General features: G+C 40.9%; 1 protein-coding gene across 5 annotated transcripts in view; it reads right to left on the reverse strand.

Moving 5' to 3' along the window:
- Nucleotides 1-27,068, reverse strand: part of smarcd3b (SWI/SNF related, matrix associated, actin dependent regulator of chromatin, subfamily d, member 3b) — a 44,134-nt gene that overhangs the window by 5,919 nt on the left and 11,147 nt on the right. The window contains exons 1-11 of one of the 5 annotated variants that reach the window (XM_042399678.1): nucleotides 23,614-23,942; nucleotides 14,946-15,163; nucleotides 10,708-10,797; nucleotides 7,830-7,872; nucleotides 5,888-6,010; nucleotides 5,416-5,538; nucleotides 4,567-4,662; nucleotides 1,850-1,951; nucleotides 1,350-1,511; nucleotides 1,014-1,111; nucleotides 305-440 (exon numbers count right to left, since the gene is read on the reverse strand). In XM_042399678.1, the coding sequence (XP_042255612.1) occupies nucleotides 305-440; nucleotides 1,014-1,111; nucleotides 1,350-1,511; nucleotides 1,850-1,951; nucleotides 4,567-4,662; nucleotides 5,416-5,538; nucleotides 5,888-6,010; nucleotides 7,830-7,872; nucleotides 10,708-10,797; nucleotides 14,946-15,163; nucleotides 23,614-23,691 (1,269 nt within the window). In that variant the 5' untranslated portion in view covers nucleotides 23,692-23,942. Of the gene's footprint in view, nucleotides 1-304; nucleotides 441-1,013; nucleotides 1,112-1,349; nucleotides 1,512-1,849; nucleotides 1,952-4,566; nucleotides 4,663-5,415; nucleotides 5,542-5,887; nucleotides 6,011-7,829; nucleotides 7,873-10,707; nucleotides 10,798-14,945; nucleotides 15,164-23,613; nucleotides 23,943-27,068 lie in introns of those variants that run through there. The other 4 variants (XM_042399677.1, XM_042399679.1, XM_042399681.1 and 1 more) reach the window with 4 other exon arrangements.

Below are 27,068 nucleotides of genomic sequence, written 5' to 3' on the forward strand. Positions count from 1 at the left end.
GTCCATGTAGGTTTTAGAGGGTTAATAAAAAGCAGTGATCCTTGTCGCCAGTGTGTCATTATTGTATGAAAGATAACTCTTAACAAGCATCGTTAGCTTAAAAGTTAAAATGTGTCCTTTAAACACAAATCTTGGTCAAACATTAATAGCTCCCACATTTGAGTGTAAACAAACTACTGCGGTTATAAAAAGGTCTCTTAGAGATACACATAATGAAATCTGCTGTTCCCACAAAAGCAGCTGACTTATCACCTCAGTGTGAGATACAGCATCAAAGGTAAAGCAGAATAAATAGCGATCTCACCTTGTTGTCGAGTGTAGCGATTTCCTGTTGGTTGGCGGTGGAGAGGAGGAAGCTGCTCATCTGGCTCTTCAGGGGGTCTTCCACCTCCACGTCGATGTCGTAGCAGGCCGTCTTCTTCTGGTCGTTGGGGTCCACGCTGACGAGCGAGCGTTGGAGGAAAAAGAGAAGATGATGAGATTAGCGAATCGTAATTTAAATGTTATTCAGAAGTGCAGAATCTGGAAAGAGATCTTTCAATCTCCTGATGGCTGCAAGATTACTGAATCCAGTCCGATGTTTCCTAATTAAAACTTCTGTTTTTTTTGTATGTGAATAACAGTCTTGAATACCGATTAGTTTGTGTCACAAACTCACAAAATACAATTTTCTTTTCACTCCCCAGTCTCTGCTGCCACGTTTTGTTTATAAGGTCGACTGAACAGCATTTGCAGAGAAGTGGTGGTTTGTTTTATTAAATTGGTTTTAAAAATGTGATTTTTATTTCAAGTATTAAACAAGAAGTCTAAAGGAAAAAAAAAAATGTTACTCCTGAGATCATACTGAGAAAACAAAATTTTTTATTACTATTTGACTTTCTTCTCCAGGTGCAGGGACATACGGTACAGTATGTTCTTCCAAAAGCAACACATTAGAGAATCGTTCACTGGGTGCAAAATAACTGGTGCAAGATATACAAAACTCAGTGCACAATACAAACTCAGGAATCTACCTTATAACGTGGTTGATGACGATGGGGTCGGGGGGCAGGAGGAGGTTGGTGAGGCGCTGAGGGATCTCAGAAAACTTCAGCCGAGGGCAGTCAAAAATCTGCACAGGGTGGTGAGAAAATAGGCTTCAAAATCCAAAAATATATAAAACTTTGATGCATGCAGACAGAGCTTTTCACACAGTTTTAAGCATCTTTTGTTTAGGTTTAAATTGTAGGATTTTATATGACTTGAGCAGTAGAAGAGTCACTGGTTTATAGAGCGACATACTGTATATGCAATATATATCATTACTGCACAGAAGACGATATTTCTGTAGCGCATAGAGGCTCCCGCACCTGTTGGAAGTACTTGTCACAGTTGATGTACTCCTTGTCATGGGAGTCCTGCAGCTTGTTGGTCTTGACGTACTGCCAGAGGGCCTGGATGATGCAGGAGCGAGTCTGAGTGTGAATGCCAAGCAGGCGAGCCAAGCGAGGGTCCAGCTTAAACTGGGGAGGCTGCGGAGACGATATAATCACATTACAACACTTTTTTTTTTTTTAAACAACCGCCCACCTCAGAACCTTTACATCATCCCCATCACATCTGACATCCTTATCGTATTTCCCCCCGGCTTGGAAATGGATATCAGGTTTTGAAATGGAGTCTTAAATGCAGTGTAATGGTGCTGTAAGACCAGCGGTTATCAGTGATGTGAGGCCTGCAGGATGTCACTACAATGGCTGATTTCATGGCATGAGTTAGTCATAGAGTCGTAACACAAGAAGGGGGAGTCTATTTATGGGCCGTTGTGATTACGAGAGACCGCGTGGCACGTGGCGTGTGGCGTGGTCACCTGGTAGTCCAGCATCAGCAGCAGAGTACAACGCACGCTCACGTCTCCCGGCCTCTTCACCTGGAAGCCGTCCGTTTCCTGGGTGGTGGCCGTGCGGTGCCACTGAAAGAGCAAATAACACCAGTTAGACTTAAACTCACTCAGACAGAATGTGCATTTTGTTAGTTTTACTCGTCATTATTCGCTTGTTTCCAATTAATTCCTGCTTAAAGGGAACGCCAGACTGTCTGCTGCTGTGGTTTTGTTGAGAAGTTAAATTTCTACCAACCAGCCTTACACAGTGTGCTGAGAAACCAAGATAGCAAAAGGTTAACCATGTGGCCGTGCAGCTGAATGTTATCGCTTTTAAGATCACACAATCAGCAGAGACTTGGAACGAAATAACAGAAAAACTAAATATCAGCCAGCCCAAATAAAAAAAAATAAAAAAATAAAAAAAAGATTGGCGTAAGATTCTGCGTTGTAGACTTTGCGTTTACATATATCAGAGCCTCCTCTGTGTCTAACCGCAGCCGAAATGTTATTTACATCTCCATTTTATCTTAACTGCTCAAGAGAATGAAAAGCACTTTAAATGCCATCTTCAACACAGTGGATTGTGGTAACTTGGCACGCAGCACAGAGTCATTTTTTCCTTCAACTAATGGATGACTCAGAACAGATTAAGTACTGATTGTACCTCAAGGTAGAGAAAAAATTATTTTGATGGAAAATCATTCGAAGTGAAGCACCTGGGTGCCTTGCTAAAATACCCCCTTAAAAGGAGGAACCTTGAGAAGTTATGATTTTCACTCTAAAACTCCTAAAGTGTTTTTTTTTTTTTTAAATCAATATATTTTGTGACGAGATAAAGTGAAGGGCAGCTAATGGTTGTTCTTAATAAGTAAGCACCTTGTTTTCTCAAGCACTCTCACACCCACTTGTTAAAACAACTGTGCAGTGTTGAAAATAAAATTAAAAAAAATCCTTTCTGTTATAGAAAATCAGTTTATAAAAAAAAGAGAGAGGGCGGTCCAATCTCTGAGTATATTATGTTATTATATATTATATTTGTATTTATATGATGTGGACGTAAAAGGGGCGGGTTAGTTGGGCTGATTGTAGCTCCAGACTCAACCCGACACCACAAAATAACAAATTTTCAGTCAGCGTCCTTCCAGAGGCCTTCACTGACCCTGACTGCATAGCTGAACAGTCCGATTCGTGCAGAATACAAAAGCTTTTTTATTACTAATTGATATGATCCCAAATGAAAGCAATGACCTACAAAGTGACCAACAGGAAAGCTGTTAAAATGTGAATGTCGTCCAGATCGTCTGAAGAGATGAAACAAACAGAGCAGTCCTGAAGTATTCTGACATGTTTTTTGTTGTTGTATTCTGACTCACTGGAAATTAAACAATCACTATAGGCCTTTAAATGAAAGACATTTGGATATGTCACAGTAGTAAAAAGCACAGGTGTAAATAATAAAATGAATAACGGTTGAATCCATTTAGCTGCTTCAGTTTTAGAGTCCTGGTTTTGTGCACGTTGGTTCACATTCATATTTGTAAGTGACGTATCAAAGCTCCGGTGTGTCATTTGTGCGACACTCGAGTCATAAACATCGATGTTACGGCTCTGTTAGCATTCGGTTATGAAAAGTTTCTGTCGGTTTGGCTTGAATAGAAGCTTCTCCATAAATGTCAAACAGATTTGAAACTTCCTCGTCTCTCCGCTGACCGTCGTCGCTGTCGTCGCTCTCCTCCGTGTTTATTTTTCCGGGCTGTGAGGTGCCGACGCTGAATGATGACGACGGGTTCTGACAGCAGTCGTTTAGCCACAGATCAGATAGGAATCAGATCTAGGGCCACATATACAAGTGGCCCAGATCTGATATGAAAAAAATCTGATCTGAGTCACTCGGGGGCAAAAAAAAATCAGATTTGGGCCACTTCATCATGGCAACACAACCACTGTCCTGACTTACTGGGACACTTGAATGGAACAGAGTCATTGTTAATGAAATTAGCTTCACCTGTGATTTTCCTGCTACGACGAGTCAAAATGTCTCCTGTGAAAAAGGTCTATTGTTGTAAAGAACACATTTTACACCTTTTTTTCATGGCGAACATTTTGACTTGTCAGAAACTGGAAAATCACAGGTGAAGCACCTACACACCTGTAGTCACACACAGGAGTTTTTACTTACAGATGCTTGATTAGACCTTTTCTTAAGCTCGGTAAGATGTACTTGACTCCTCTTCAGTGTGATTCAGCTTTGAGGTGAGAAATCATGAGCCAGTTTGAGAGAGATTGGATTGACCTCTCGTTCAGAAAAATTGTTTATATTCTTCTTTGGCTATAGCTGCCGTTCTCCACAAAGAAGCAAACCATAAACTTTTTAGACCTTTCAAGTCTACAAGGTCAAGTATATGATACTCAAAGGATGTATGTGGGGTTGAGTTTTCTTTAAAGGAGAACAAAAGTGTTTTACCATCAAAGTCGGAATCACTTTAATTTCATTGCTGAAGGACAAATTTGTTACTGAACAAAAACCTATGGACTACACTGTTAGCTACCTAGCATGTTAGCATGTTTGTTAGCTGCAGCCAGAGCATGTAGTTATAGCACCATTCATGACACTTATCAACAGGTTAACAGTCCTTTGATGGTGTGTGGGTCATTTTTAAGCGGACCTCGTCCTCTGTGCACTGCGGCACGTTGGAACTGACCTCAACCAGGTGGTTGTCAGGACCATAAAGGTCTTTGTCCAGCTCGATCACCAGGCTCTTAAAAAACGAAGAGAACTTCTTCTTCTGCTTCCCCGGCTGTGAAAAAGAAAGACAAAGGTGGTCAGTTAATGTCCAAAATCAGACACAGAGACAAGTATACACATGAAACACACACAAGTAAGAGCACAAATGGAAACACTTGTCACCATGTCTTTGCTTATAGCAACATTACTCATCAAAAACCCACAAGAGGCTGACTAAGATCAGAAAAAAAAGTGAGACAGTAGACATTCTCAGGGTCCACTTCCTCCGAGCTCAACCAGAAATATTTGTGGTTTGTGAAACCTAAATGCTTCCTACCACTGTGAAATGAAGGCCTTGCCTCGGACTGCTAAGAACAGTCGAAAAAGTCAAAAACAAATATAAGATTATTACGCTTTTCATGCTGCATCTGCAGTCGCTCTCAACACATTTTCAAAACATTGATAATTAATTTATATTCCAAACCGGCTGATACATTTGCGTCCAAAGACGTTTGAGCACATCATTACCGAGTCTGACTGCGGGCCAAAATCCACCCAGAGCAGCTCCGGGATCAAAGAGCGGCACACTTTCATACTAAATGGGAAGATTATGATCTCAGTTATTTTTTAGAGGACAAGCTGCAATTTGACTCGCACCAAATTCATTCGCCAGAGATGACATAATGCTGCATTTTCCAGATGATCAATATCACAGAATCTGTGTTATTAGTTCAGTAGTTTCCATTAGACTGTGTCACATAGTTTGAAAGTACTGAAAAGAAAACACGTGTGTTGTGTATTTTTTTGAGACGAAAAAAAAACTCACATCATCCAGCAACTTCCCCTCTACTCGCAGCTCCCATGATGCAATGCTGCCGTCAGAGTCATCGGCGTCAGGTCTGGCAGGGTTGAAGGTGTTGGATATGTAAAGTCTCAGTTTACGCTTTTGCTGCTGACACAAGGGCACATGAAACACCACAGTTTAAAGGGACATTTCACAAAATCACTAAGTGAAATGTCATGCTGCACGTGCCCCGTCTGATCTGATCGGATGAACCCAAAATAACAGCAGATTAAAAAAGGAAAATAGATTTTTTTCTTCTGTTTGAAGATGAGATGAGATGAGACAGACACTCTGCTGCCATGTGACAAATAAATGTCGTCACTTGTGTTATTGAACTGTTGAGGAAAAAAATACAGCAAATAACATTTTTATCCCTCTAAAAGTGGATAAAATTGCATTTCGGAGGTCAGCAGGGCACACAGGCTACTCATGAGTCATGACTTCGTCTCCTTACCTTCATTGGTCTCTTCAGTGCTTCCTGGATGTCCACACGTTTGCGCATGATGGTCTGGTCCAGTTTGCGCTCAAACGCCAGCAGATCCATGTAGGCCTGAGACTCTGGGACCAGCTCACGGATCTGCTCAGAGGACACACGACAATCTGATGTTAGATTCTTCATATCAGACAGTCAGATTTTCCTCACAGATACAACCTGAATATCACTAAAAGGATTAAGCAGATTAGATCTCTGCAGATGGAGGGGGTGGGGGGGTGGGGGGGTGGGGTACTGTCCTGTTTCAAGGACATTTAGCACCTTAATGTCCTGATTACTTTAATTACCCCTTTAAGCAGATTTATGGTTGGGAAAACTTATTTCATCTGTATCATCTTGTTCCAACTTTTCATTTAATCACACTCAAGACTCCATTTTTTTTAATGGCTGCACTATTATTCCTCATGTCTTGTGCAACATTTTCTCACAAATTTGAGTCATATTTTGTATCTTTGGAAATTGGGGACTTCCACTAGAATTTAAAAGTTAAAAATAAAGTTCTGGTGGTTTTTTGGGTAAAACGTGACTGATGCACTGATGGTCATTGAGGTTTAAGGGGTTAAATATGGAAAAAAACTACTGCTGCTTCAATCCAACCGGAGAAACTAAAACATAAACAAAAAAAACAATTTTTTCTTCTGACACATTAAAAAAACAATCTCGCCAAAGTCCATTAGTGGCTGTTCTGGAGCGTTCAATACTATCACACAATGTTCCTCAGAGATGGAGTTGTAGATGTTCAAATGTCCATTTTTCTGAGCACTTTAAGCACTTTTCATCAATGTCCAGACTGTGACATTCTGACTTTGAGTTCACTTTCTCTTAAAAGCTCATCATCACCTAAAAATGTGCATCTGGTTGCCTCATTATTTGGAATAACTGTGAACAATATTTGTTCTACGTGAGACTTATTTTCTCCAGAAGTCATTTTACATTTAAGGAGATGACAGACAAGCTGCTGCCCAGTCTGTCATTAATACTGTAGGTCCAAACCATCCTGGGGACACTGAGGGGATGAAAAAAAATGAGATGCAGAGTGTGCAGCCAACCAGCCTGCACAGAGACATTACCATACCGATGAAAGTCCTCCGAGCATCAAGGGCTTCTGCTTACCAAACTGTGCACACACACACACACACACACACACACATCCTATAGTCAGCTCCTTCTCTTCCCTCCCTCCCTCTTCTTCTTCCCTCTTTCATGTTTCTTTTCTAAATGGCTGCCTTCATTGTTCCCTCTCATTCCTCCTCTATCTCCATCTCGTTGCTTTTCACCGGGCCGAGGTGCCGAGCAGATGGAGGAGGAGTGTGGCAGACATTCCCTGTCCCTGACTCATTATTGTGGAGTGGCGCCCCGGCCGTGTCTACTGCTATCTCCCTGTCTGGGTTATGTCAGTGGGGGGATAAGACCTGAACCCAGACGCTCACAGTCTCCAGACCTCCACGGTCTCAGTGTGAAAGCCCGCTGTGTGCCGGCCATGACATGGTGAGGTGATGGCGTGGCGCAGGGCCGAAAACTGAGACCACGGGTTGAAAAATCACAACCTCAGTAGGCACAGACTCACCTGTGGTAACGTAGTGATTCTGCCGCCTCTTTCGGTCCTACTTGTGGTTGCGTCTCGGCCATATCCCGCTGACTATTCCAATTTAAATCAATGAACCACCGTCCAAATAACAGAATGAAACCCTAAAACCTCCTGATCGCTCCCCCTCATCCTCTCCCTTCTCATTTAGAAATAACACATAATCATCTGGCCCTCTGCGCCTTTCCAAGAACCCCTGACATCAAAACCAGGACCGGGATTTTTCTGCTTTGCACACAAAAGGTAACAACAAACACACACACACACACACACATAGAAAAAACAGAGCAACAAAAGGTAAAAAATATGCAGCCTCACCCTTTGCGGAAGAATCTTGTCTGCCATTTTCCTTCTCTTAGCACTAGAGAGAGGGAGAGAAAGACAGAGAGAAAGAGGAAAAAGAGAGCATGTTACTATGGTGACTGATAGCGTAGCACCCAGACCATCTGCTAAAATGCTGGGCCATATCCAGCACCCCAGCGTCCCAGCTGTGTGTGTGTGTGTGTGTGTGTGCATACGTGTGTGTGCGTGTGTGTTCTCTGAAATGCAGCGGTCCACCTGGAGAGCGAAAGCCTCTAACAGCCAAAAAAGTGTCACATCACACATCTTTTGCCTGACATGTATTCACTGCACTCGCACACACACACACACACACACACACACACACACACTCACACAAACACACACACACTCTGCACAATCAGTGGGGCCGTTGCAGCAGGGGCTCGGATGGTGACAGGATGTGCGTTCAAGAGCTTTCAGGAATGCAGAGTCTTCAAGATTTTCACCAAGGAGAAAGCTTGCATGTGTATAATATGTATATATGTGTGTGTGTGTGTGTGTGTTTGTGTGGATATTTTCATTCACAAATTCCAGGCATTTCCTGCTGTGTGATACTTACCAGGAAAGTAATGAGGAGAAAAGACAATCTGTGCCAAGTTGGTGCCTTTGTCAGAACTTTCTCACCGGTTGACACTGATTTTAATATTCAACACTCAGGCTTCCAAATTTCATTTAAATTCTAATCGAAAAAATAAATCCGTGGACACCTGTGATATGTGGAGAACCCATGAAAATTCATGCAAGTGTTCTGTTATTGGTGCCTGCAGAAGGACACCGACTAAAAGCACCTAGATGTCACTACACTGCAAAATGGATGTGTTATAACCTGCAAAGCACTGAAAGGTGTAAAGAAGCAGTGGGATTCATGTGTTAAGATTATTCTCATTACTCCTAAATTAAAAGACAAATCTAATTTCAAGCAGCTTTATTTTAAATTTCTCAAGTTTCATCGCTTCTATTCTTTTAAGTCACTTTTAAAGGACGGGTTCACAATTTTTCATGTGTGTCTTAAAATGACAGTCAGGTGTCCATATAGACACTGAAAGAGGTTTTCCTCGCTGTAATCATTCCTCCTGCTCATACTGGCTGTTAAAAGATCCCCTTAAAATGTGCTTTCAATGTAAGTGATGGAGGCCAAAATATGAGGCTTCAGCAGTCTGAGTTAGTCATATCAAGTGGATATCTGCCACATTTACTGTCTTTGTTTAGTTTACGTCCTTATGTTTTATGTCTTGCGCTGTCTACCTGTTTAACTGTTGGACCGCAGGCTCCTAGGAAGCAGTATTTCATCCCAAATGTATATTTGTGTAAGGATGAGTTGACGATAAAGAGAGTCTGAGTTTTAGCATCAAATTCCCTCTTTGTGTTTCCTCGGACAGTGTTTCCCTGTTGAGCTGCGGTGGAAGTATAGTAACAAAAAAACAGACTTTGGCACTAAAAAGACTATAATGTTGAAAGATATCGACTTGATTTAAATAATTTGGACGGCTGAAGCTTCATATTAGCTTCAGATAAAGTTTTAAATACATTTTTGCACAGAAGGAGGACTGTGGATTTTGGCTCCCATCACTTAAATCATGAGTGCTTTATGAAGGGATCTTCTAATGGTCAGTATGAACAGGAGGATTATGGAAAGAAAAACAACCTGACTGTTGTTTTAAGACAGACCTTTAAGGCTGTTTTACTAATTCAAAGCAACATTTTTTTTTTAAATATGCTTATTTTAGAGTTAGATTAGAAGCTCAACACAACTGTAACAGCTGTCCAGTAAATATGAAGCTATAGCAGGCGCTTAGCTTAGCTTAGCTTAGCATAAAAACTGGAAACTGCTAGCTTGGCTCTGTCTAAAAGTATTAAAATCTGCCTACCAGCAACTCTAAAGCTCACTAACTAACATTTTATATCTTGTTAGTACAAAAAATTAAAGTATTAATCTTCTCATCTAACTCTTAGAAAGCAAACAAGAGTCAAACTATTCCTTTAACGATTAGCTAGTTTTTATTTTTGCTTACCTGATTTTTTTGTTTGATACTTAGGTTAAGCGATATGAATAAAATCTTTTATCACAGTATAGGTAGTATTATATCAAAATATCAATATATTTTGTGGTTAAGTTTAAATTGCCTGAAACACTTCCCCGAAAGTAATTTGACAACGATAAAATAAGCTGTTTTCGGCTAATTCAGTGACTTAAATACCTGAAAAATAAAAGTACTCACTATTTAACCACATTACCAACAATGACTTAATCTAACCAGTGCTATTACAGGAAAAGATACCACAGTATAAATGGTATAAGGGGAGTTTTTCCTACATCATATCCTTTCTCAGTATATATCGTCATATTGCCCAAACCTGTTTGATAGTAGCAAACTTCTCTAGATCAAAGAATATTTTTTATATTTGTAGAAGTTTTGTTTTTGCAGTGTAGAGAAATATCCTACCACAGAGCACTGCAACGGTCTGTGAAGCAGTGTGTTACATCAGCATGCTAAATACTGAAACCAGCCTGCTGCAAGGAGAATTGAAAGATCCGGGGCTGCAATGCAAAGGAAAACACAAACCTGCATCACAACATCTGCCATTTTTTAACAATGTCTTAAAAAGGGTTCGATATTGGAGTCTACTTTATTTTTCTGCCCTAGCTGCAACAAAAACTGTTCCCATCATGCCATGCTCCAGTCCAAAGCATGCACCACTACATTTTAGGTGTCATCTACTGTAGGAGGCTGTACGTACAAGTATGTTTGGCCATGACAACTCATTCAGGGAGTGCTGGGCTCAGGTGAAAAGGCTAAAAAGGCCAGAGTCATCAAACGTAAGAAAACGGTCATGCAGCAGAATAAACTCCTACTTTGATCCGAGCGTGGGATCTGATTGGGGCTCTCTCATGTCCATCTGCCTCGCCGGCATCTCATTGGCTCCGGGGAATCCGACTGGCTTCCTAAGAATTGGTGAGGATTCGAAGGTTGATCCGATTAGTGAGTTGTGGCGAGACACACACTCAGTGGCAAGAAAGAAGGATGTCAGAGGGGTAACACCTGGTGGTTTTCTGGTATGTCTGTATGTATTGGATGTGTGTTAAGTTCAAGGGTCTGTTAGTAGGTGCAAACTCTAAAAACTCAGACAAGGGCAGGCACTGGGATGGTCGTGTAACTGTGTCCATGCACGCACAAAGTGCAGCGGAGGAGGACCTGGGAGGCGTCCTGCTCGTCTGAGGGACACGCTCATTCAACAAAGTTTCTCAGTGAACCAAAACAATCATGCTTCACACACACAGACAGACAACACACTGATAATGGACACACTGTGAACTTGTGGATCACAGAGCAGCAGAGGGAAGGGAGTAGACAAGCAGTGTGTGAGTTTCTTTTTTTTTTTAAATTCAGCTCAGGATCGCTCTGAAATTTAGATGTTGCATTGACGTGATAATGAGCTTTGGACTCTCCGGTGCAGATGAAGTCAACATGCAAATTACTTATTCACTCAGTTCAGCACCTTAAATCCGCCGGCCTACGACCAAGAAACCTGTTTCATTACTGTATAAATCCAGCGATACTCCTAAGCAAACTGAAGAGTCCAAGGTAACCATTTTTAGGTGAGACTTCAAGGACAAAGGCCAGAATTACTTGAAAAAACCAAGGTGTTAATGTCCATAAAAGAAACAGAGCTTAGTAGTAGTAACATAGTCCTCAAGAGAAATCTCAAAAAAGGAAAGAAAAAACCAACTTATGTGTACACCAGAATATTTGAGGAGATGTATTAAGCTAGTTTCTGAAGAATAAATGAGCACACCATTCAGGAGTAGCTTCACATCAACTGGAAATCATGTTTTTTTGCTGACCATCAGATGTTAAATGTCTCTCTGGGTGTGATCAGTACGCTCTGATATCACTGTTCATTGTGGTTAAAGGTGCTACAGAGCGCATTTTGCAGATGGCTTGAAACTTCTATCCAGAAAACATCAGTAAAACAATTTAATTCAGCTTGTCAGCAAGTCACTCGTAGTCAAAATATGACAGACTGTAAGAGCAAAACTGCTGCTGTTCGTTATAATATCAAGAATTGGGTGAATTATGACTTCAATTCAACTAACTGAAGTCCGTTCTCATCATCGCCTTCACAGGAAATTTTGGTAAGTGCAACATTGTTGAACTTTTTTGCTGTTTAAACAGCTTCCTTGTATATCTTTACATTACACTGTGCTGTGTGTTTGTTGCTAGAAAACCATGGTTGGTTACATGGTCATTCAACTCTCTAACGCATAAAATAACTAACTAACTAAAGAAGCCTCAAGCTTTATGACACCACAGCACATGTTGGTCAAACACAGGAGTCATTATTTATCATTATCAGTTCATCTACTGATGATTTTTTCCACTTAATTAGTTTTTATAATACTAGAAAATATTGGAAAACCTCCATTTCAATTTCCCAGTGCCCAAATTCACACACTCAAATTGCTTTTGTCCAACTGACAGTCCAAAGACAAAGATATTGAGCCAGTAAATATTCACATTTGAAAAGCTTAACAAGTGATTTTTGGTGCCATTTTTGCTTAAAATAATGATTTAAATGATTAATGAAATATTAAAATCGTAAAAAAACAAAAAAAACAGCTCTAGTTGGTTCACATAAAAAGGTTTACATAGATGACATTTATTACACGGCAACATAACTTTGCAAATGGAAAGTATAATAAGCATCTGATCTTTAAAGACTATGATTTTGATGCATTATTTTTGATAGATTTTGTCTTTTGTGACTTTTAAGCAAATTGTGAGCATTTTAAGGCACATATGATCCATGCAGATGACTTTTCTTTAAAGCGAGACTAACTATTGTCTATTGTAACTTTTGAAAGAACAAATAACACATTCTTCTCCTTACAAATGAAACGTTTGACTTATAAGTGATAAAAATGCAGCCTTGATCAGTTGAGCGACTTCGGATTTCTGCTGCTACAGCCTGGCATGGTCTGGAACGACCAGCAGCTTATGGAGGCAGACTTTAAATAGCTATTTCAGTGTAACTGACATTACTATTACTTATCTTCACTTGTGTCTTCACAGAGTTCCCTGCTTCAAAGACACAGCTACAACTCTCCTGTTTTGGGTGATGCAAAACTATTCCTACCACTTAATGCAAACAAAACAGGAATTTAGCCCTATTTTTAGCATCAACCTGCTGGGACCATAAGGTCTCAATGACACTGCAAACACAGGTGGCCCGCCCACAGCTGGCAGCCGGTGGGGTCCGAGCGGGATGGAGGAGAAACGGCGAGCTGGGACATCAACTTGTTTGTCAGAGGACGCACTCTCACTCTCACAAAGAGACACAGACACCTGGGTGGGTCACCCTGGACCATCGATCACACCCTCCACAGCCAGCCAGGCTGCTCTGGGGGGTTGAGGCCCCCGACGCAGGACAACATTTCCCCTGACCTGTTCGACAAGCTCGCTTAATTGTAAGTGGATCAATCGTGCTGCAGATACCGAGAGAGTGAAACAGAGAGAGACAGAGGTCCACTGAGTGCGCATATCGATCTTCTTTCTAATGACCATACCTGCCACACACTCGTCTCCTTATAGACATCCATCTACTGTCTGCGTGCAAGTGTGTGTGTGTTGGTGTGTGTGTGTGCCTGGGATACTGATGTTCAGATCTTTTGTACACGCTAGATGAATAGCTGACAATAGATAGTGTAACAATATGCCAAAGAACATACTAGAGCCTGATCGTCTGCAGACAGCTGTGTGGACGCCACATGAATATGAAGGTGCACACCAGACTACATAAACAAAAGACACATAAAGGAGGAACAGAGAGGAAACATTCGGTCGTGTCAGTGATTTGGATGCAAAGTGAGCAAGACCAAAGATGCAGTTGGGAAGGAGGGCAATGTGCAAGCTTGAAAACTAGAAACAAAAACTGAAATGAAAGCTGAACAGAAACACACAAAGGTAATGGTTTCACTTCATCAACAGGGTTTCTGAGATGCGGACTCTGAAGGTCAGTTTTTAGGAGATCACAGTGTAGAAATGGCTGTTGTAGATACAGTATGTCTACTCTCACTGTCTTGAAATGTAAGGCTACTATTTTTATGACCCCTTTCATAAACAATTACTCTCTTTTTTTATGAATCCATGATTGTTTAATCTACACAAAGTCAAAAAAATAGGGAAAAATGCTCCTCACAGCTTCCAATGGCCAAAGTTGGCGTCTTCAAATGGCTTGTTTTGTCTGACAACAGTCCAAAACCAAATTATATCCAATTTACAATTATATAAACAAAGAAAAGCAGCAAATCCAGAAATTTGAGAGGCTTGAACTAGAAAATATTTAGCATTTTTTATTAGCTATGTTAATGGATGGCAATGTTGGTTGACCACTTTGGTCCTGAGTGAAATATAAAAATATCGACTGGATTACCATGAAAGTTTATACAAACATTCATGTCCCCCTTTAGGGTGAATTAAAATAACTTAACGTTCCATCTAACGCCATCATCGGGTCAAAATTTTATCCGATACCTGTGAAACTACTAGCGTTCCCATCAGCTTCAGCTGTACTTTGTGTTTTATGCTATTACATGCTAACACGCTAAACTGAACCATGTTTTTTTTCTCCAAACCCCAAACAAAAAAAGCCAAACTTCTCAAATATATTGTGTTTTATGTTGTCTTGACACGAACAGCCATAAAAAAACCAAAAGCCTCATTAGAATACAGTCTAAAATTAGCAAAATCATGAGTTAAACCAGGAACTGTGTTATCAGAGTCAAAAATCAAACTATGAATTTGTTACCTACGTCTGGTACTTGACAGTTTTTGCTGCTTGGTGTGACAGACACATTTTGGACAGTACCAAAAATAATTTTTTGTGATAATTTCCATATTTGGTTATGAGGGTCCACGCCAATATGAGCAAAATTAGATGTTTGAATCAACCATTCATTCATTTTTGACATGTTAGGTTGAAAGACAGCCATTGTGGTCTACATGGATCTCAACCATCTCACACAAAGAGTAGCCAAATGCAAGCCATGCAGTGTTTAGGTAGGACTTAGAGGTCAACTGGATTCGGACTCACTTTCTGGCCCGGTTCTGGACGGCCTGCTGCTGCTGCTGCTGCTGTTGCTGCTGCTGCTGCTGGACCTGCTGGGAGGGGGCAGGCCTCTTACGACTGGGCTCCATCACCGGGGAGGGCAGGCCGGGCCGCACCGCCGGGCTCCCGCCGTACGGTGGACCGGGGGGGCCCATGGGAGCTCCCTGGTGGGGCATCCTCGCTCCAGACGGCATGCCAGGACGCTGGTGAGGAGAGACCAGGAGAGAGGAGGGTCACATGAACGTAGAAAAACATCTTCTACTGTGTCATCTGATTAATTATAATCACAAATTACTATTTCTAAAAATATAACAAAGGAGAATTAGATGAAACATCAGATCAGTTTTTATGCATTTCCGTCTGCTGGACCTTTTTTCTTTTCTTTTTTTTTGACAAAATCATGAAGTAGAGCTGCAAAATCAGCTCCAGATTGCCACTGTTTGAAGTGATATTTTGGTGAGTGCTCTGGTTACAACTAGGAAGATTTCTCTGTCAACAGGAAGTGACAAATTGAAACTTAAGATCAAAATAAACAGTCTCTCTAGATGTTCTACTTCTCGCCTACCTTTGGTAGCCTTTCAGCAATCAAACAGCAGTTGAGCTGGTAAACACCAATATGCTTTGTGCAATTTAATGAGGTCAATTTACACGATTTCTGTGTTTTGAGACTTTTCTATTAGGAGCCACAAACATGAAAGAAACAGTTTAGTGAAGATTTAAGTGTTATGAGACGTCTTTGTTAAACCGAAATTATACTTTTCTGCATTCGTGAGGGTCCGCTAAGGTCTGTGCGGCGTAAATTTCGTCATCAGAGGGTGTGTGCTGTGCGGACATCTGCGTACCTCCAATGTGTTGTGACTACGCTACAAGGGCACCATTCTTGTAGACGCTGATCTACGCCGCATGTGTGGAACGCATCCTCCAAGCGGACTCCAGCAAGTGAAATAAACAGAACTACTACACGTCCGTGATGTCCGTAGTATATTCAGGCCTTTATACGGTTAACGTTAGAGAGCAACAGGAAATATAGAGCGTGTCATTTAGGCAAAATAAATCTGGTGTGAGATACAGTAATTTCAGGTGTATCCAAATCATTAAACATTTAAAGAAATCCACTGATACTAAAGCAGCAATCAGTTTTATTTTGTCTTGTTTAAAGATAACTCAAATTTCCAGAAAAAGCCAGAAACAAGAGCATCTGTGCTGAGAACAAACATTATTGTCTTGTTTCTCTCTTGTTCTTTTGTCTTGTGTAAATAAAAATCACATTTGATGGCTGAAAAACAGAGTAAATGAAGATTTTTTTTTTCCTTTTTCAGCAGCGTGCAAACTCGCACACACTCAAACACACACACACACACACACACACACACTCCTCCTAAACAATGCAAACAGTGTCAGAGCCTGCAGTCCCACACTCCCGTCTTGACGCCTGGGAACAACTGGGGATCTCTCACCTGTGCTTGTCACTCCCATAGCAACAGCTGCCTCCCGCCTCTATTTTATTGTCTGAGACCGAGCAGAGGAGGCTTGTATGATAGAAAGAAATCCTTTGATTTCAACCACAACACAGACCTCCTGTATGTGAAGAACCCCGAGAACTCAAGGCCAAACACTACAGAGAAAGACTAATCCTCTAATTTAAATGTAATTACTTTAAATACATCAGTGGTGGAAAGAAATATTCAGATCCTTTACTTGAGTAAGAGTAGCAATATGACAAGTACTGCATTCAAAGTTTTATGAGCCAAATGTACTTCAAGTATCAAAAGTAAAAGTACTCTTAATGCATTATTACTAATTCATTAACATGTAAGCGACATTTTAATGTAGTGTCTTGATTTTAACTACCTCACATACTGTTGTCAAGGGTTACCAACTGGGCAAAGTGGACAACTACAATTACTTTGTGGAAATGTGATTAATTGCACATTTGTTTGGTAAAATGGATCATTAACGCACAATCTAAACTAAAATGATTTTGGGTCTTAAAGTAGCTGCTGTGTGATTACTTTATCTTGAGGCATATCTTGAAGTAGCACATGTATTAAATTCAGTTTAAATAACTTTGATATTTGCATTTAATCAAATAACTTACTCGAGGAGTTAAAGGAAGCATGGGGGGCTGATTAGGGGCCTGCAGCTTACTTTTACCCCTTGACCCCCTAGCGGGTTAATCCAGCCCTGACAGTTGGGTGGTTTTGATGTAAAGCAGTGCATCGTATTTCATAAACTCATCACAGGCTTGTATTTAAAATCTACAAAGTACCTTGTAAATAAAGTATATAGTAGCATAAAGTAGCAAAAAATTGAAGTACTGAAGTGGCAAATTGTACTGAAATAAATGCCCTTCTTACTTATTTCACCACCGCAATTCATTAAAAGTATAAATTGATCCAGAAATATGGAGATCACTGATGGTTTCTCAGTAAATCAAACTATAAATAAGACAGAGTATGTGTCATGGTGGACATTTTAAACTGTGACAGAAGAGAGTGAGAGTGCCTCTCTATTATTCGCATCTGAACCTTGTTGTATACCAGAGCTGTGACACAAATCGGCCCAATCTTTATACAATTGTTGACAAAAAAAAACCCACAAAAATAAATTTGTGTTTAAACAGAACGAGGACAGCTGAAGGATACAAATTTAAAAAAAAAAAAAAGAGTTTCATAACCCCAGGCAGCTACACATGTTTTCCAAACATTTCATACTGTTTGTCACTTCTAGATGCCAATCACGCCACGTACATACACATATCTGATGTGATCTTTAGACTGTCCACAAACACACACGTGGAAAAACCTCTTTAAACAGAGAGCAAACAAAGAGCAGGAAGATAAACAGCAGCAGGGAGAGCAAAAAGGAAACTAAAAGCAAGATATTAAACCGTGAGAATATAAATGCAGAAATATTTAATAACTCAAACAACATCAGAGATTGTGACAGCAAACAACAGGCTAAGACAGACGTATTATGCGCGCTGTGAAATGGTGACCAGGCAGAGATCCTGTGATAAGAAGCCTAAGCAGGCGTCGCTGTCACTCTAGCGGGGGAGTTTAGTCGGTGGGGGGCGGGGATGTCGGGGTCAGAGCAACTGAGAAGGGTCTCAAAACCGGAGAGGAGGATAAAGCAACATATGGTCCGGCGCTCCGGCTCAAATGTTGTCACCTTGTGGAGTCTTAACAGTTCTTTTTCTGTCTACTTCCTATAAACTGGACAGGACAGTAACACCCTCTTCATACATCTGCACACACACACTTTTCAGACTTTCAGCAGCCAGTCCCGCCCAGACAGCGAACGCCGCTGTTACAATCGGCTGTCTGGAGAATTTGAGCCTTTCAAGATAACAGATACACAAAAGGATAGCTGGATAATGTGTACGATGAATTTCCCCTAAAATCGAGTGGTACTCTATAATCTGACATACTGAACTGACTCCAACGCTCTGCCCGGAGCTCTACGAGCCAGCCAGCCAGCACAGCCAGCCAGCCAGCCAGCCAGCAATCGAATCTGCCATGTGGATGGATATCTGAGAAGTGTGTTGGCATCTATGGAAAGGCTGGAGGGATTTGAAGAGGCCAAACTTAACCCACACTGTACTAAACATATGAATCTGTGGGTTGTAATATGGATGGCCCCTCAAAGGCTTCATTTGGAACCCTGAAATCTATTAAAAAACCCGAAGATGAGGTTACTCGTTGGCTCGTTGACTAATTTTTTCCAGAAATCAATCCTTAATTTTTTAATGTGTGACTACATCGTTTTGGACGTAACACAAAGTAGTCTCCGTTTTTGTTATGACCAATTAGGTTTCGATATTGCTTCCAGATTTCAATATTGTGGGATAATCATAGAGATCATATTTTATATCAATGTTAATAATAATTAAATTTATTCGTCTCGGTGGAATCGTATCATGATGACATGATCATATCGTATTATTGTTTTTACAAAATTCTGACTGATCATTCCAAGACCATTTTATAAAATCAAACACTAAATTAGTCATTGGGTTTTTTTGGGGTGTTTTTCCACATGTGATGACACGTTGTCTGCTGTAAAGCATAACAGTGGAACACATTACATAGCATTGGACATAAATTTGATTATTTTACATGTCATTTTGTTAATATCAATACAGAAACAAGACTCTGCGGCTACGCTAGCAGCTCTGTGAGGCTGTGCTTAGTCACAGAAGTGCTTTAGCTAAAAGCTAACATGCTCACAATAACAAAGCTAGCATACATATGATTAGCAGCTATAATATTTACCATTCACCACCTTAATTCTGCATGTTAGCATGCTAATATTTGCTAACTAGCACTGAACACAAGGCGTAGCTGAGGCTAATGGGAATGTTATTAGTTTTGAAGGTATAAAACAAAGTATTGGTGATGATGAAGCTCCATGAAAAGTGAGGGCGTCACCAAAGTTATTACAATTCATCTTGAGCTGAACATGAACGTCTGTACTAAATTTAATGCCAATTCATCAGATATTCGGACCGAGACGATCTCTTGAGCCATGTTGCCGTCTAGCATGGCTAAAACATATTCATAATAATACTGTAATACTGATTTCAACCATATCCGTACCCCAGCCCCCATCAGGATAATTGTAGCTTATTCCTACAATCATATATGTGTTGTAAACTTATCTGTCAAACAGGGCTGAGAGAGATGACTATTTATATCTTGGGACGATCTTGCTCATATTGAGCCAATTTGGGCAATGAGCAGGACTTCTTTACGGTAATTTTGAATTTTTATATTGTTTTTGTATCAATGAGATGATGTAATCTTATTTGTCTGGTATTGAATTTTCTCAATAGATTCCCCAGAAACCTTACCTTATCACTATATACATGTATATATATATAATGTCATGATATAAAACTGTGATAGAGAACTTTATCCACATTGCCCACCTCTAATATCACATGATGGGTTTTTATTCAGTTTAAATGGTCAGTTCATCCAAATTGAAAAGCAGATAGTTTTGGTTTTGTGTGCTGAAATTTTGACATGTACACCTCTGACATTTCTGCCTCCGCTCAAACACAACAGAGGTGAATAGAATTTAATTGAAACAGGCCTTTTTCTAAAACAGTGTCTCCGTTCCTCTGGATGGTCCAAAGAACTCATTGAGCACAGTTTTTATGGAAAATATTTCTTTGGTAGATAGTAGCTTCAATGAAAACTGATCAAGGCAAGGTTTGTGAATTATCCAGAGTAACCAAGGCATTGTGTTTGGAAAGACAAGTGGCTTTTAAATCTTTTAAATTCATCTTTTCAGCGGTGTTGCCACCACAATACTGAAAATTCCAGTCGCCTCCACTGTACTGGAACGCTGGGAGCAGAAATATCATAGATGTCCAAACCCGGGCAAAGAAAATCAACACTACAGTATCTGCGCTGTGAGATACCACTAGAGTTAAGTGAAAAAGTATGTTTTTTATCATTTGGGTGAACCAACAATTTAACCCTTACATGCTGTTCAAGTCAAATTTGACCTGTTTTTACATTTGAGAGCCATAAAAACACCCTAAAGATCATCCTTTTAGCCTGAAATGTTATGATGTGACCCAGAATATACAAAAATTTAAATATTTTAAACTATTTTTGTACAGCTGATACACATTTTTGTACTTAGAGAGTGTTCTGGGCTCAAAAATTTTAAAAATCCCCATTAAAAATATGTTGTTGCATTCAATAACATTCATTGAAATCATTACAGCTGTTATGTTCTCCTGTTTTATGTAAGATAGAACCATAATATTGTGATTTTAGTTTTTTTTTCTCTATAAATGAATAGTGTAAAACCTAAAAACACACTGTTTCAGCTCTCTGAAAGCTGAATTAAGGATTATTCACATTAATTCATATTTGTGAATGAAAAATAGATTTGTGAATCAGAAGTTTTGGTATCAGGAGATACTGTGAAGTGTCAGAATGTGAAGATTATGTGACGGTTACGCAAGTTGAGATGTCTGAGGAAAGGTGGTGGTCTGAGATCTTTTACTCTCTTTCACAAACACAACTTATAGATGACGAAGCTAGAGTCCGTCATACTATGTTTCGGCGCAAAGCGCTGGAAGGCTCCTCTCATCACCAGCAGCAGAGGGACGTGAGACAGATAACGAGAGAGAAAGAAGAAGAGACCTAAGTCAGGCCTTCAGCCCACCCATCAGTCCTAGAACCAGACCTCGGCCGAACACTCTCCCCCCACAACACACACACACACACACACTGCTAGGAGGCAGGAACACTACGACCTTCGGTAACCACAACAATGTTAGCATATACTGTATTTAAATATATATTTTTTATGTGTAAATGCATCTGTACATGTACGTCTAAAAGCTCTAAGTTGGCTCCGTTTCATGAAGGGGGGGGGGGGAAGGAAACGTCATCTGTTGCCACAAGCTAAAAAACTGCACTGAATCATCCCCGTATCCCATAGTATAAATATTTCTTCATTCTGCAGTATACACAACGAGGAACCTGCCGCAACTATTATAACAAGACTTTTCCATCTTAAAATCTGGGGGAGAGAGAACGAGGAGAGAGGGGAGAGGCAGGCATGAGAGAAAATAAGCAGAGGGAAATATTTGGCTTGGAGCAGCCAGAGCCTCATCAAGGTTAATTGGTCTGTTGAGAGGACACACTCATCTGGCTCATCAATCACCTGGTCCATTGTTGCCTAAAGTCTGTCTCTCTGCGTCGGGTGGATGTAGCCGAGCACCAAAGACTCTGTAATGACCGCTCCTGTCAAAGAGACAATACCTCATCTTGTTTCAGTATATAAATCTACCTGGTGGCACTACGCCCAACATCAGCACCCATTAAAATGGAGTTAAGTCTCAAACCAGAACTTAGTCGAGCGAGTTCTGTGATTTTTTTCTTATTTTTTTAGAAATGACTTAAATATAAAGGTTTATAAAGGTCGCCATGCAAATACCGTGAAGTCTGTTTGACCTTCCGGATGAACTTAGAGGGTGATACTGAGTTTCCGGATGCTGCGCAAAGGTTTTCAGAACGAGATGTACATTTATGAGGGAAGAATTTGGTCTGTTAAGATCATTTTCTTGATTATTTCTTGATTAATAATTTGGTCTATAAAACGTCACAATTTCCCAAATCCCAAGCTGACATATTAAAATGGGTTGTCCAAAGTCTAAAAACCCAGACAGGACACGACATACTCACATGTGAGAGGCCACAGCCAGAGACTTTTTTTTAGTATTTTAGCACCAAAAAATGACTCAACCAAGCAATTAATTGACTAATCGTCTCAGCTCTAGAAATATATATCTAGAAACACTCTTCAACGCAGGTGTCGGGGCCTAAAAAGCAGTTGAGAGATTAATCTGAGTGGTCACCAGGTGATTTTTGGAGTTGAAAATAATAAAAACTGGATTCTGCTGCACAAAATTATTATTTTTCTTGTAGTATGTATTTTTTTTTACACCTTCAGGGATGTAAAAAGTATTCAAATGAGGGGCATGGCGGTGGACTAGGGGTTTAAGGCACCAATCAAGCGCCACAACGTCCAGGGTCTTTTTGTCGCATGTCATTCCTCATCTCTCTCTCTCTCAGCTTATTTTCTGTCATCTCTGTAATAAAGGAACAAAATACCCCCCAAAAATACTTAACTGAGAAGGGGAAATCACTCATCAAATGGACTCGTGGACATGCGACCTGTGATGAGGGGTCACAGGCTTCATATTAAGGGGTAAAACACGCCATAAATGACCAGTTTATTCACACGCTTGAGTCAGTTTAGCTATCAAAGTCACATCCGTTCAAACTTTCAACAACAAAGTATAAGTGACCGGACTTTTACAGCCTGAATCCGCTAATTCATTCAGCTCATTGGCAAAACAAACCGCCACTGTACTCCATGTTCTGTTATTAATGTGCAGCACTGTACGAGGCTTATGGTAATAGTTGCCTAACCTCTAACCATAAGCAACACTTGACTTGACATTTCACGCTAGCTTCACATGAATGGACTGATTGTTCTGCATGATTTCCAGGATTGGCCGCCTGCTTTGTCTCGTGACCTTACAGGTTCAAATCCCTCCACCAACCAATAACACGCTGCCTGGAAGGCTGCTCTGTGTGTGTTGTTTTGAGTGGACTCGTCATTTCCCCCGTTCTCTCTCTGTGACTCCCAGGGAAGCATGCTCAGTGAGCTCCTCCGTTAGCCGAAGGGGGAGCTGGCTGCTTTTTCGCCGCTTCTCTTCTGCTGCTGCTGCTGCTGCTGCTGCTTGCTTGCTGCTGCTTTAGCTTCTACATCTACAATTATCCATTTCTGTGTTTGAAATCCTTGCTGCTACCCATCCTTCCCCTGCTCAGCTCCATCCATCCATGCTGCTCCACTTCTTGTTCTTTCAAGCCATCTCCTAACAGGCTGGAATCCAGGGGGCTGGAAATAACCTTCACATGGCCAGCTTACCCAGCTATCTCTCACACACAGACTGCTGCTGCTGCTGCTGCTGCGCCGACTCATGCACACACACACACACACACACACACACACACACATACACACACACACTTGAGCAGCAGTTGCACACACAGACGCGCACACAGATGCATGCCAGAGCCCAGCTCCCTTCACGGGAATGACGGACAGCGCCACTCACCACTCCATGGACCAGGAACTCAAACAGTTTGCTCTTGGTGGCTTTCCTGGCTCCCCCCGCCGTCTCCTCCGTAGCCATTTGCTCAGTCCCCTCCGTTCACCCTGCTATGTCTCCCCTCTCCTTCTTTTGTCTTTCCCTCTCCCTTCACCCAGCCTCCTGTTCCCCTCCCCTGCTCCACTTTCCTTCTCTTTGTGCTCTCCTTTTCAGCACTGCCTGTCCCTGACTCTCCTTCTCTCTCTCTCTCTCTCTCTCTCTCTCTCTTCCCTCCCTCTCCCACTATTTTGAATGTGCAGCAGCCCTGCCGAGTCTCTCACTGTGTCTAGCTCACTTTTTAGTTGAGCTGCCTTTCAGGAGCCCGGCACGTCCCTTGGTTGGGGTGGTGGTGGTGGTGGTGGTGTGTGTGTATGTGTGGGGGGGGGGGGAGAGAGAGCTGTGCGGGGGTCTGGCAAGGGGGTTTCAGCCAGCCCACCCTGCCTCTCCCCCGCACAGCTGTTGCATTCCATTGGAAGATAAGGGCATGCAGCGTGGTGAGGCTGCCGTTTGGTCTAAACAGGGGCTGGGGAGGTTAGGATCAGTAAGTCCTTCCTCTGCTGCAGTTTCCCCCCGCTGACCAACCCAGAGGCCACGGTCAGCACACACAGAGCTCCGCGTCTGGGCTCATTCTCAAAAAAGGACATTGGGCTCTTAAAGGGGCCACGCTGCATATCATTAATAGGGGGGGGGGGACCAGCACGAAAGTAGCACTTTTCAGATAAACGTCATTTTAAATAGATAAAGTAACAGACAGGAACTAATTTTCGTCGTGATCAACAACTCACACGTGTGTTCAATCAATACGTGGTGCTATTATAAAAAATGTGGAATGACTTCAGTATGATTTGACTTTGAATGGAAGTTGCGTGTTGTTACTTTCAACCCCATCAGTCGGGATGAAAATAACACAACAGTATGAACTTGAATTGTTTATATTATTCTTGTTTTTATTAGAAATGTCTGACAATGTCCTTGTTAATATGTAACTGCAATAATATTAAGTCCTTTATCTTAATAAAAAAATCATTAAAATTCATTTTTAGAACATAGATGATGACATTTAGACATATAAAGATCAGCCCATTCCTGCTTCGAAACATATCAAGTTATTTACAGTTAAATATAATTTATTTTAAGCTCGTTGTTACTGTCGAGGGACGACAGAAACAGCTGTTACAAATTGACCCGACGATGACTCCTGACAGTTAAACCCGACTTGCTTCTATACTGAAAAACTCTGACATGACAAACTTCAGGATGTGTAAAAATACAAAATAATCTGTCAAATGATCACGACGACGACACATGAAACAATAAAAACACAACAAAAAAAATGTACCGCTTGAGTGAATTTACTTACTTTGGTTGAAAACGGTTTTTTGGGTAAAACTCTGTGAAAGTTTGACGTATCCACATGATTTTTCACAGTTCTGTTACGTGTTGCTTGCTATACATGCTGACGCAATTAGACATATCATATTTATACGGGCTCGGAGAAAATCACCGTGTTATTTTTGTCCGGTGTTACTTTCGACCTGGTTTTCCCCTACATGTGTACACAGAAACAAACTGCCATATATAAGGGAGTTATGACATGATGATGATGACGATGATGATGATTCACAACTGGAAGCAAAGCCACTAAAAGTCAGGCAAATTATATCGGGCCCTTTGAGTGCAAAGCATTCCTCACAATAGGCGAGCTAATGTGCTCTAAAGCCACTTCACAAAAGGAGAAGGCCACGTCAAGAGCACCTTCATTTCCTGTGTTTCAGTGCTGGCCTTTGTCAGGAGTGCATTCATAGGTTACGAGTATTTCCTCCACTCGCCTCATTAGCTTTACCTTTCACCCACTAGTCGGCCCAGAGGCTACATTCAGGCTGCGAGTCCTGCACGGCTACAGTGTAATGGCAAACAAACAGGCTGGTCGGCACAGCAAGGTGACTGTGTGACTCTGACGCTTTTTTTTACCCTGCTCAGTCTTGTAGAAATAATATTTTGAATATCTTTGACCAACCAACAGTATCTAAACTGATAATGAAGTTCTACAAACACCCGGTTTCACCCAAAACAAAAGACACTATAAAGTAATGAATGATTTCTACTCTTAAAGTGATTTTTTAAGATTCAGATTAGGCTTTAAGAGCAGTGAATGTGTTTTCTGTAAAGGTGATATTGAAACAACAGACATCTCTTTGTTTCATGCTCTCGTACACAGTTATTCTGGAGACAAATCGCGGAATAGTTAAGTAGCAAAACCACAGCGATGCCTGTTATAGATCATAATAATATTCATTTTGGTGTATTATTAGAAGACAAAATATAAGATCTAAAGGTCAATGTTTTACTAATGTTTTACTTATTCTAGGAAATTCTTTATTCATAAGGCTAAATTTATAAAGACCCCACCCATCTTCATGTGCTACTGTAATGAAACATAACTATATTAAGTCCCTGAAATGAATGAAAATCTTTGTGTTACTAGAAAATGATCTGACCAGTGGAATCTCTTAAAAACTAACAATCGCTTAGTCAATGTTTTTATTTATGATTTATTTATTTTATTGTTATTTTATGTTTTATTCTGCCTGTCTGTGTAAATGCTTCATGTCTCATGTGGTGTCTGTTCATTCTAGATGATGAAATTTTTATTTTATGATTGTCTTACTGCTTATGTCCTTCATGTCAAAATAAAAGTTCTCCTCAGGTCTGCTGAGGTCAAAAAACAAAACAAAAAGGTGACTGTGTTGCTTGACACGTGTAATTAGGCTCTGTTGTGATTTCTCGCAGGCTGCTTTCTCAAAGCTTTTCTTTCAAAATGCAGAAGACTGAAAGCCCTGGAAAAATGTGGAAAAAGCAGATCATCCCTTCAAGGACAGGAGGATGTGCTGGGAGAAATAAAGAAAGGACTTATTGAGGCACAGTGGAAGCATTTGTGTGTGTGTGTGTGTGTGTTGTGATTTCTGGGTTGTGATGCGACATGCCGTCTCACACTCCAATTACGCACGAGCCCGAGCTTCGCCTGTCGCCACACAGGTCATTACTCTGACTAAAAACCACGCCACGTTGAAGATTACGACTCTTTCATGTCTCTGTGCCTCTACCTCCTTCTTCTCCAGCCCTGTTTTCTCCCTCCCTTCTTCTCACAGCCGTCAGATCAGGGAGAGAGAAAATATTCATGAGGTTATTTGAATGACAAAGGAGGTGAAGTGGGGCAGATTCAAAGGGGGCTTGGCTTATGACACATGATGGCAAATTGTCACTGTTATTGTTTCCTCTTCCTCTGTTGTGCAGGTGTGAAAACGGCAGAAAAGTGTCGAATCAGGTGTCAAAGTAGAAAGAAAATTACCCTCAACAGTTTTAACAGATGGAGAATATATTTAATGCAAAAAGGCACCAAAAGGAGCAAACGTGTCCTCCGG

This window comes from Thunnus maccoyii, chromosome 21 (assembly GCF_910596095.1).
Source record: "Thunnus maccoyii chromosome 21, fThuMac1.1, whole genome shotgun sequence".
NCBI lineage: Eukaryota > Metazoa > Chordata > Actinopteri > Scombriformes > Scombridae > Thunnus > Thunnus maccoyii.